Source organism: Giraffa tippelskirchi, chromosome 3, assembly GCF_054371585.1.
Source record: "Giraffa tippelskirchi isolate mGirTip1 chromosome 3, T2T-mGirTip1v1.2.pri, whole genome shotgun sequence".
NCBI lineage: Eukaryota > Metazoa > Chordata > Mammalia > Artiodactyla > Giraffidae > Giraffa > Giraffa tippelskirchi.
In genome coordinates, this window is record NC_137277.1 from 24,771,800 (window position 1) to 24,784,020 (window position 12,221).

The window sequence follows — 12,221 nt, forward strand, 5'->3', positions numbered from 1 at the left end:
ATTTTAGTTGTTACAAAGATTGCATTAATTAGATCTTATAAGCAGAAATGTAATTCATTTTTAATTTTTCTGTTTTCAATTTTTTCATAATAAATTTAATCATCTATAACATTTATAATGTACACTATTAAAATAACAAATACCAGATTTATAATAATAATAAATACCAGAAAAGTAGTTCTTTGATCACATTTGACCAGAAGCACTGTTCCCAGAGTCCTTGGTATCCTTACAAGTACCTTTAACAAAAGTGGCAGCACACTATATATATATAGGTTTGCATTTTGTCTTTTATTTTTTTTAAAAAGTGTTAATGATGGTTTTGTATCTTTACTAATGTCTTTTTAATGGTTCCATTTTATTGTATGAATGTGCCACAATTTATTCAACCAGGTGACTATTGATAAAATGTTTCCAATTTTCTCTTCCTTTTTTTCCTATTATACCAAAATACACTACTCTGTGTATTTATGCAATTATATGTGTATGATATGTTCTTAGAAATGGGTTGTATCAAAGGTTTTGTGCATTTTTTATATTCCTGGAAGCTGAACCTTTCTCACAGTGTTAAAGCAATTTGTATGTCCTTTCTCAGAGAACTGTCTTTTCTTGTCCTCCTATTTTTCTATTGTTTTTTGTTATTCTAATTTCTAACTAATTTGTTTTTTATATTTTATTAAAATGTGAGGTCGTGGTTTCTTTTTTTTTTTTTTGTCAATAGAATTATACTTGTGACTGAGGATTTGAAGTTTATATGTATTAGAGTTTTCCCAACAATTTTTTCTTTTCCGGAAGGAATGGAGTGTAGATTTCAGACTATTGCTCATTTCGATTTTCTCTTGCAGAGTTGCATTTTTATTGGATAGATTTGGCTTTTCTTAATCATTTCCTTTTCTTCTTCGACTCTTCTTAAGATTAGAGGACACAGAAAAGTCCCATGTTGGACTCTGATGGACACTGCAGCGCTGCCACTGCAGAGCTGAAACTTCAGGCCTGACTCATTCTGTTTCCTTCCCCCAAAGCCCCCAGCACGAGGAAAACCCCTCCACAGGTCAGCAGACTCTGGTTTAAGAACTTACAGATACCCAGACGTTGAAAACCACACCCAAGAGGGCAAAAAACAAAAAAAGGAACTTACAAAACACTAAAAACTTGAGGTAGAGTCTAAGATACGGCTGCTCCAAATACCTGGCAGATGGGCCTTTGGAGATTCGGCCCTTCTGGACCGGGGAGGACAGTCTGTCGACTTGGCCTCGGTTCTCGGGATACTGAGAGAAAGCCGCTCCCTCTCGGGACCTAGTGATCTCCACGCACTTATTTATCCCCAGAGGACACCTGGACCGGCAGGGACTGACGGCGGCTGGGGAGAGGCGGCGGGGCTGAGGTTGGGGGACGAGGGAGGCCAGCAAGGAGTAGGAGGTATTAGGGAACGGAGGAGCAGCACAGGCCGCCCGCCCCGCTCTCTCCAGAGGCCCCCATCAGCGGCGCGATCCTCGCAACGATCCCGCCCCGCATCCTGCCTCGCAAAACTCCGGGCGGGTTCCTCTGTCTCAGGTCGCAAACACAGTCTCTTTCTAAAGCACTGGATATTTCCCGGGCTCAGAAGTAGCCTTTGCAGCGCTTTTCTGGGAAGTAAGTAATCCTCATTCCGCTCATTCCCACCACTTTCAGAAATTCTTTGGAAGGCAGAATGGTTTGTGCCTTGATCCTACCTGGGCGCCATAAAAAGAAATTGGGCCCCCAAAACATTAGGCCGATCGTTAGAGAAAAGATCGAGAGAGAATTAGAGCCCTGCAGGGTTCCAGCGTCAGGAGCCGGATATACACAAGGAGGAGGGGATGTGCCTGCCAACACTTACTGAGCACTTACTGTGTGCCCGAAACTGACTAAACTTGGAATTGGGGGGAATTTCAAGCCAGTCAAATGCCTCGGGGTAGTGTTCCAGATTTGAAAACAAGATATACTTTCCCCAAGATTTGGTTATAGAGTTTTATCCCCTCAGAAGTTTTGAAATTGAGGTATGGATTTGGTAAATTGAATTTTAAAGGCTTTTAAAAATTATATAATAACATTATCTATTTCTTAGTCAAAAGACCTCTTTCCCAGGAGAGGTCTGAGGGGCTTTCTTCTCTTTTGGGGGGGGCTTTCTTATTTGATTTCTTATCAGAGGACTTTTAACTTCTTGGTCCCATTATTGCATTATTTCAGGTGAGAAAATTTTCCAATTTATCCAAACAATTGCTTGAATGAGTGTAGACCACATACCTGGGTTGAAGAGCTCAGCTCCTGTCCAGAAAGGGAGGGGGCTCCTCCAGGAAGAGGAGCTCCCCATCCCTACTCCAGAGACCCTCCGTCCTCCCCTGTGGATGTCTTCATACCCCCAGCTCCCTCTTTGGCTAGAGCCTGTCTTCCTGGGGTGTTTTTTTCCAGAAGCCTTCTCTTTCTCAGGAGGAATGGAGAGACAAGGATTTGAGGGCAGAACCAGCACCCCTGGTGGCAGTGGGGGTGCTTGAAGCAAGTGACTGGGGTGAGAAGAACCAGCTTTCTAACAGTGGTTCCCTCCACCCTGGACAGATGGTCTGTGAACCTGGGGCTATGATCCCCATGGACTTTGGGGAAAACCACCAGCATCCTGTTTCCCAGCAACTGGTTGTTTTTGAGGTAGACAGTTCTATTTAGTGTGATCGCCTTTTAGGGTGTGTGTGAGCAGCACTTCAAAAAGCAAAGGGAACTAAGAAAGCAAGAACATTATATGGTGGTTACTAGACCCAGTGGACAATCCAGTCCTTTTCATACTCCGTGCTGAAGCATGAGAATGGGGGAGGGGATGGGGACGAGCCAAGCTTGCTCGTCCCACCGGAGTCCAGCCCCTGGGGGAAGTGCAGACTCACACCAGCCGACCCCTCAGCCGGGGTCATGGAAAGGACAGGCAGAGAAGTCTAGAAACGCAAAGAAGTTAACGATGTTTGGCCGTCTGGGGGCTTATCGGTGTGTCGGGGTCAGGCGGGGGCCGAGGCAACAAGCTCCGGCAGACAGGGCCCGGGTCGGGGCTGCCCTGACTCAACACGGGACCACGTGGCAGCTGGACTGGGGACAGTCCACTTAGGAGCTTCTGGGAGGAAGGAAGGGGGTAGCTGGTGAAATATTAACCATCCCCCCGCCCAGGTTCTGAAGGGGGAACCACTCCTCAGAGGTCATGGACTAGAAGAGCTGGGAGGCTGCTACCCCTTCCTCTCTGCACCTAAGAGCCAAACCCTTTCAGTTCTCAACCCGTGGCCTCTGGGAAGGTGCAAGTTCTCGACTTTCCTCTACCTCCTTGCTCCTCCTCCCCAAGGGCAAAGAGTCTCTTGGCCTGGTGCTGGGGTGGGAGCAGGGAGAGGGTGAGCAGAAATCTCTAGCCGTTAGTCAAAGATGCATCAGACAAGCCAGGATGGTCTTAAAGTGAACAGGGTCAGGCAGGGCAGGATATGAAAACCCTTTTCCACACCCCTCAATTCTGACGGCGATTACTGGCAAGGCAGCGTGGGGTTTCCAAGGCTGGATCACTTCTGCATTCGAGGCCGTTGGGCAGGGTCTGGGTTCTGGTGCCTCCCAGTGGTGAATCAGGCTTCTGACCTAAGCGCCATCCCGGCCTTGCTCCGGAGGGTAAACATCCTCTACACTTTGAAAACTGGTGGGACAAGAAAGCAAGGGGGTGGCTGGGAGAGGGAGGGAGGAAAGGAGAGAGGCTGAGAGAAGAGGAGGTTCTGAAATCCTCTTTCTCTCTTTCCTGCCATGAATATTCGAGGGCAGCCTGGAGGACAAAGAAGGAACATCCCGCTGTCGATGTTTCTGTCTAGCTAGATAAAAAAATCAGTTTTCTGGAGCTTCAGAAATGAGACTTTGAAAATGACCCCAGCGTTGGGGGATGGGGGAAAGGACAGTCAGGTCTCAGATTCCCATTCCCTCAGAATCAGCTAAAGGACATCCCTCTGGAAGGACACCGGGCATCTGTGAAGGGTTAGGGGCACAGCCAGGACAAGAGGAAATTCTCATTTCTTGGGGATGGACTTGGTTACTAAACCTTAAGAACATACTTACTATGGCTATCATTTTCAATGTTGAAGATGATGTAAAAGGAGCCTGTTTTGACTCTCAATTCAAAGTCATTTTGGGGCCTTGGGTGGAGTACAAAGAAGCTGTGAGGTCAAACAGACCCCACATAGACCTGGATCCCTCTCCTCACCAGCTTCACCAGCTTCATCTCCCTGAGCATAGCCTCCTTGCCTGTAAAAGGGGGATAATACTAACAGTTACTGCATTGATGCTAGACTCATATCAACACAGTATAGCCCAGGACTTCGTGTCAGCAAAAATGTCCCACCAGCCTCAGCTTCCTCTCAGACCTTCTTAAGGCCCCAATGACACATGTCCCAGAAAAACCCTCAGCCACTTGCCTCCACCCAGTTACAGCCAAGTGACTCAGAAGTGAATTAAAGATAAAGTAACACCAAATTCCACTCTTCTCCACAGGCTCCAGAGAAGAAGGAAAGAAGGAAGAGAAAATGTAGGCAGAAGGGAGGAAAGAAGGATACGAGGGAGGGAGGGAAAGGGAGAGAGCTCAGTTCCCTTTCTTCAGGTGTCCAGGCTGTAGCCCACCACCACACCAAGAGAATCAATAGCTCTGGGAAGAGGCAGATGCTATTAACTCAAAGCTACCATATGTAGAGACATCCTTAACAGCCGGTGTTTTACTCCAAAGATGAAAATAATTCAAGAGTAACAGCCAGGCTGAAAACTCTTCTTGGACATCAGAAGACCTTCCTTGAAACTGCTCTAAACTGTCTACGACTTGGACGTTCGTCGCGGAGTTCAGTGCTGTAAGACTGGAGTTGGCCGCCATTCTCACCTTGTCTTCACGGGAGTCCTTACAGAAGCAGCCAAGGACCAGAGGTGACCACGCTGAAACGCACAGCTCTGCTCCCTGATCAGCCTTACACTGACCTAAACACTAAAAACTAACTCCAAGCATGAAGTGTAAGTTCAAGCAACTGAGGTCCAGGCGTCCCAGGTCTCCCCTGGGTTTGGAGACATGGACTGTTCAGTCTTGAACTGACACCCATTGGTTTACTCCGCTTCTCAGGCTCAGCCTTCGTCTGTTTATCGTAGCGCCCTCATCAGGTGGTTTGGGGGATAATAAAGCTCGTTATGCGCTTTGCCCCAGTACCTGGAACATGATAACTGCTGAATAAACAGCAGCGATGCCTACGGATTCTCTAGTCCATATCGGAGGAAGCCAATTTCACGCCCTGACGTTACCTCAGATGCTTTGTGGGGCGAAGCCGAGAGAGGAGCAAGGGGGAAGCGCTTGGTAACTGGCTCTCTGGCCCTGGCCTGAGCATTCTTAGCGGAATCTCAGGCGCAGCCCAGCCAACCTCTGTCTTACTTCCAACTCGGACCCATCGTCCCCCGACCCCGCTGGGGCGAAAGCCTGGCCTCTCTACGGGGAGCCCTTTCGCCTGCGGCCGCGGCGCCGGTCGTGGTTCTGGCGGGATGCGCTGGGCGGGACAGCGCGTGTGAGGCACGGTGTCTGGGAAGCAGGCAGCGAGGAACGGTCCACCAGGAATTTTTCTCCCCTGGACTCAGCGCCCCGAGTCAGTCTACTCCCTGGGTCTCTTGGAACCGCACTTCGGGTCTGGGTGGTGGGGAGCGAGGTTTTTACTGCTCGCGTCCTAATCTCCAACAACAGGCAAATTCCCCCCACGTGCTTTTGCCCGGCGGCATCTTCTCCAACAGAAGTTCCAAACCAGCTCCGCACAGGCCTCGCTCTCTCCCGGGGACCCGCAGTCCACCCTGCCTTCTAAATCCTCTCTCCAGAGACAGGGACTGGAGGACTTGCTTCAAGCGAGCCCTTCAGCTCCTCTTTCCCAGGCTCCTTCTGACAATGGCTTTTCCCTGCAAGGTCCCCAGAAGCAGAGCAAATGAAAATGTTAGAGGAAAAGTGCTGGTTCTGTCCCTCCTTCTCCTCAAACAGTCATGTTGGAAAAATAATCAGAAAATTTCAAATAACCAGGAAATCTGTTGAGAAATGGGGACCCAGAAGGGAACAGCCAACTCAAAAACTGGTTTTTCTTTTCTCAATAGGAGCCCAGTCCCTCTGTTAAATATGAATATAGCTTCTGTGTGGCTGTCCGTGAAACATATATTTCCCAACCAGGAGGCAAGGGATATGAATTTTCACTGGGCCCTAGGGACAACAAGAGGCCGAAGGTCAGAAGGTCTATTCAGAAGGTGTCCAAACACAATGAAATTATAACATGAAAAGCAGAGCTCTTGATTTAGATCTTTCTTGTTTAAATAAGGGGTGAGGGTAAGAAGCACTGTTGAAATATCCAAATACTGAAAATATTTGTAAACAAATTCTTCTCACTAGGCCTCTGTTGGTATTGGTAGGTGTGGCACGCAGAATCAGGGGTCCACTAGCTGTTTCCTAATAACCCCTCCCCCACCTTTGAGCTTCTCAGATGGCACTAGTGGTAAAGAACCCACCTACCAATGCTGAAGACATAAGAGACCTGGGTTGGGAAGATCCTCTGGAGGAAAGCATGGCAACCCACCCCAATATTCTTGCCTAGAGAATCCCATGGACAGAGAAGCCCGGCCGGCTGTAGTCCATAGAGTCGCAAAGAGTCAGACGCGACTGATGTGACTTAGCACACACGCATGCTCCTTTGAGTGGCCCCTCATTTTCTCAGAAACAGAAAGAACTCAACTCCGCTTTAGAGTGTGAGAGCTCTGCCAGTGGAAGGACTGTGGGAACTGACAGGGGAGAGCTTGGAGTGGAGAGTGGAAGGGCAGAGGGGTGAGAAGTGCAGTAGACACTGAGTCAGAGGCCCTGAGACAAAGTCCTGGCTCTGTGTCTTTAATGTCTCCTTGCCTCAGTTTTCTCATCTGCAAGATGGGGATAATACTGATCTATAAGCCTGCTGTGAAGAATAAACAAAGTAATACATGTGAACATGCTTGATCATCGTCATATGTTCCTTGGCCTCTGCCTAATTCAAAGGGGATCATGGCAAGGAGAGCAAGGGTCCAGGTTTTGCCCCAACCCAGGGATGGGTATGAATGTCCCTGTGGCTACTTGATGCCCTGACACCTGGGCTCAGCTGACTCGGTCTCACCCTCTACCAGATCCAAAGGAAAGTGAGAGTCCATCTCAGCAGGCTGCCCCAGCCCCTGTTTGCTTTGGCCACGTTGTGATGGCCCTGCTGGGTTTGCCAACAGGATTTGGGTGTTTGCTCTCCTGCCTGGCATGACTGCAGAGGCAGCTGGCACTCTGCTCCTGATTGTCATGCTGACCAATGTTGCTCACAGCAAGGGGATGCCGTGACTCCCTGCTGCTTCCACCCCCTTCGCAGATGGGTGGAGTCTCTTTTTATTATCATTCCTAAGACTCCTAGGCTCAGGAAAGCAGAGTGGTAGAGAGATACCACAGTTTTTCCCTTTAAAATAGCTGCCCAAAGAGTACATACTCAAGAATTAAAAGGAACCAGGAAATAGCAAAAGAAATCAGAGCTGAAGACACCAAACAACAAATCTAAATTTTTTTAAAAATTAAGTCCTCGGTTTTGCTTTTTTTCCTCATTTTTTTGGGGACAGTAAATGTTCAGGAGTCAAGAGGAAGGGGGACTTGCTGAGGCCACCCCAGACCAGTCATGGCCCATGGTTCAGGAAAGCCATGGCAGAAGCATGATTAGGAGGTGCATAGTGGGAAAAACGCATGCTCAGAACCGTCTCTTCCCACATCAGGGCAGCTCCTGGAGCCTCTCACCACCTCCCCAGCACATAGTGTGCTCTCAGGAGATGTGAAATATCCTCCGTAGGACACATTGCCAATTGGCTTTCCTAGGCTGCTGGTTAATAACTTAAGAGTCATGCCTGGAGAATGGAAAATAATTGAAAGCAATGCTTAGTAAATTGCAGTTTCAAGGTCTTCATTGCCTTCCTAACAATTTACAAAACCCATTTTATTGCTTTTTTAGATTCCTTGAGTTGAAATGCCACTGTGTGCTGTAATTAAGCTAAGTGACATGCCAGCTGTAAAGACAAGGCTTGTGAATGATTACATTTGGCTCATGTAATCATCCAGTATGGGTGGGGGAGGACACTTGGAACAGCTGCCAGTCTGCCCTCCTCACACTCCCTGCCAGGGTGGAGGGAAAACTGGACTGATTCTGAAATGGCCCTTTTAAGGCTAGGGAGAGCTAGCTTGCCTGCTTGAGGTGGCCATGGCTGTCAGTGGGATGAGTCAGATGAGTGGCTCCCAAACTCCACTATGTATCAGGACCCTCTGAGAGAGATTTCTAAATCCAGGTCAATACCCCCCTACACCAGCCAGATTGACTAATTTCGTCTGAGGGAGTGGAGGCACCAGATAGTTTTTTTAAGCTGCCCAGATAGTTTTGAGCCTAGAGAACCTGCCTGATCCAACATGGCTGCATTTCACAGTTTTGTCTTCAGGAAATCATTTTTGTCTTTGGAAACATGTCCTTCAGTGCTGCTCTTTTAAATCCATCCGGAGACAGGAATTCATCCATCTGCTTTATGAAACAAATACCCTGATCTCCATCCCCCAAAGCTCCAAAGTTCCTATTTTCTTTCACGGGACTCAGTAACTTTTGAGGCCATCTTCCTTGTTCCCTTTTCTTTCCCTCTCCATTCATTCAGCTGCTGTGTCCCAGCTCTACAATGTTTGTCTCCCCTGTCTCCCTTTCTTTCCCATAGTCAGCCATCCTGATAGGGGCTGCAAGGGCTTGAAACCTGGATCATTGTATGAGCCTCCTAACCTCTCTCCCAGCTTCGTTCTCTCCCCGTTGCCAGTCATCCATTCTACCATCTACTATGAAATTCACCTTTCTAACACTAAATAAAACCTATCCCACTCAAAAACCTTTAGTGGTTTCCTACTGCCCATTAAATTAGGTTAACATTTCCCAGGAAAACATTTTAGACTCTCCACTACATCAATTCATTTGGCAAGTATTTACTGAATCACAGTTTGGTCCTAAGCTCCAGGCTGAAAGCAGGGGATACAAAGTAGAGACATGGTACAGTCCAGTGTAGAGACAGCCACAAACAAGTTCACCATCATGACGTGTACAATAATGAAATAAAGAACACCTGGGTCTCCAAGGCCCTCTTTTAAACTATCTTTCCATTGTCATCTCCCAGTTATTCTTCCTAATCCAGCCAAATTGGACCAGACTTTACTTCTTGATCATGTCCCAGGTTGTTTTTATTTTCTTCCAGAACTTTATTCCTCAGTCCCACACCTCATACTCTCTTTTAAAAACCCTGTTTATATGGAGAAGATATTTGTAAATGACATACCCAGTAACGGGTTAACATCTAAAATACATAAAGAATTCACAAAACTCAATAGCAACTTTTTTAAAAAGCCAAACAATCCAATTAAAAATGAGCAGAAGGCCTAACAGACATTTTTCCAAAGAAAGACATATAGCTGGTCTTTATGTCTTTATAGACATAAAGATGCTCAACATAACTAATTATCAGGGAGTAACAGGCAACAAGTGTTGGTGAGGATGTGGAGAAAGGGGAATCCTCATGTACTGTTGGTGGGAATGCAAATTGGTGCAGCTACTATGGAAAACAGTATAGAGTTCCTCAAAAAATTAAAAATAGAACCAACCATATGACCCAGAAATTCTACTTTTGGGTATTTATCCAAAGAAAATCAAAACACTAATTAGAAAAGATATATGCACCCCTATGTTCATTGCAACATCATTTACAATAGCCCAGTTATGGAGGTAACCTAAGTGTCCTTTGATAGATAAATAGATGAAGAAGGTGTAGTCTACATACACAATGGAATATTCCTTAGCCATAAAAAGAATGAAATCTTGCCATTTGCGACAACATGGATAGTTCTAGAGAGTATTATGCTAAGTGAAATAAGTTAGACACTGAAAGACAAATACTGTATTATTTCACTTATATGTGGACTGAAAAACAAAACAAATGAACAAACAAAACAGAAACAGACTAATAGATACAAAGAACAACTGGTAACCCCAGAGGGAAGGAAGGTTGGCTAAATAGGTGAAGGGGATTTAAGAGAAACAAACTTCCAGTTATAAAATAAATAAATCACAGGGATATAATGTACAGCATAGGGTATGTAGTCAGTAATATCGTAATACTTTGTTTGGTAACAGATGGTTACTACATTTATGGTGGTGATCAATTCATAATGTGTGTAAACGTTGAACCACTATGTTGTATACCTGGAACTGATATAATATTGTATGTCAATTGTATTTCAATTAAAATTTTTTTGAAGGAAAGGCATTTTGAACCTAAATTTTTATACAAAATTTCATACAAAGGCAAATAAATCATCACTGCAATGTGAAATTTTTTACATTAAAATTTTTAATTAAAAAATCCATTTATCTTTTTCTGTCACCTCAAATATCACCTCTTCTAATGAAGCAGACTTAATCCTCACAACTTGTTGTGAGGGCATTTCCTTCTCCACCGATGCTCTTTTTTAGTGGAACTTAAATCAGACTAGTTATCCGGGGACCTGTCTTACCCCACCACACACTCCACAGGGGCAAGGACTGCCACGAGCATTTTTTGTCTCCCATAAGCATTCAGCAGACAATTGCTCTGCATGGCTCCATGGCTGAACAAGCAGGAGGCAGGTGGGGCTAGGAAAGATCCTACTATCAATAATATTTTGCCTTTGGACAACCCAGAGCCATTACAGCCTCCAGGCAGGATCAGCTACCTCATTTGGTAGGCCCAGTGCAAAAATGAAAATACAAGACTCCTTGTTCACAAGTTATTCAGAATTTCAAGATGGAAACAGCATTAAACCAGACGCAAGGCCTTCCTAGTGTGGAGCCGTGTGTGACTGCATAGACTGCATGACGATGAAGGTGACCCTGTCGCTAGGTTCAAAAGTGCTGGCACCAAACTGTCCCTTGGGAAGACAAATCATTCTGACTTCACCTTAAGAGACTTCCGTTTTATCAGCTCAGGAACCTTGACTGGCTGGGGTTGGTGACTAGGGAGAAAAAGGGAAAGATACAGAGCTACTGGGAAGCCCCATTTCAGCAAGTTTTACACCTTTTATCTGGGCCAGACTATGACCTACGGCAGCCTAATAGTGACAGTGGCATCAGAAAAGGCAATTTGAGTTAGGATGGTAGGGAAGGCAGCCAGAAGATACTTGGGTATGGAGCTGCTGGTGTAGGAGGAGGTCTGGTTTTACCTGATGAAGCTACAACTGTCCTGATTCCTTTACTCAGGGCTCAGAGTTCTCCATCAAGCCTAGCTCTTTGTCTTTTCTCTCTGGAATTGAAGACCAACTGACACTGGCCTCTTGGTGCCCTGAGGGCTCTGGACTTCTGGAAATTGGGAGTCCTTCCTTGCAACACTCCTTCCTTCATGTTGCTCTATCCTTGGGAATGTTCTGGATGGCAGTGCCGTGTGAGGGACCCATAAGAACGCCACTGGTGGGGCAACTGGGACGTGTCCTGGGGCGGCACCCATAACTCCCAGAAGTCATGGTCCTCCAGTACTGTACGCTAACTGGGGGGTGGGAAAAAGGCAAGGCTGTTAGCCTCAGTGGTGATAATGGGAGGTAGTCATAAGACCAGGCTCTCTAGATGAGGAAATAAAACTTTCAGTTGCTTCTGCAGGCATCGTAGACACTGTAGGAAGAGACAAATCATTTCCTGGGAGTAAGAGGAAGAAATGGCAGAAATCCAGTCTGATTCTAGAAAGAAAAAAAAAAAAAAAGATTTTTCTCTTAGATTTTTCTTTAAAATGGCTTCTAGAATATTTAAGTCAATTAACCCATCATCACCATTCCTATCTTGTGATTCACATCCTCAGTAACCAGAAACTCATTTTACCTACACAACATTCATATTCCTGAATCCTTATAATGGCCCCAAACATTTGACAAGGATCATTTAAGAGATGCCAAACTGGCTGGTCCAGAGACAACAAGTGGTACTTGTTAAGAGCACAAACTTAGCTCTCGGTATCTGTGTGCCCTTGGGCAAGTTACCTAAATTCTCTAAACCTTGGTTTCCTCATTTGAAAAAAGAGAATAACAGTGGTACTTAACCACAAAGAGTTGCTTTGAGGATTGAGATACTGTAGGCAAAACTTTTAGTAACACCCCAAACAAGTGTCCAGTC

The 12,221-nt window shown here is 45.8% G+C and overlaps 1 protein-coding gene across 22 annotated transcripts in view; it reads right to left on the bottom strand.

Moving 5' to 3' along the window:
* Positions 1-9,006: 9,006 nt before the first annotated feature.
* The window catches only part of TTLL6 (tubulin tyrosine ligase like 6), a 50,966-nt gene continuing 47,751 nt past the window's right edge, over positions 9,007-12,221 (bottom strand). For all 22 annotated transcript variants that reach the window (XR_014080170.1, XR_014080168.1, XR_014080169.1 and 19 more), the window contains one exon: positions 9,007-11,791. Coding sequence is in view for 4 of the 22 variants with exons in the window: in XM_081582466.1 (XP_081438592.1) it covers positions 11,744-11,791 (48 nt within the window). In the remaining 18 variants the exon portion in view is untranslated. The remainder of the gene's footprint in view (positions 11,792-12,221) is intronic.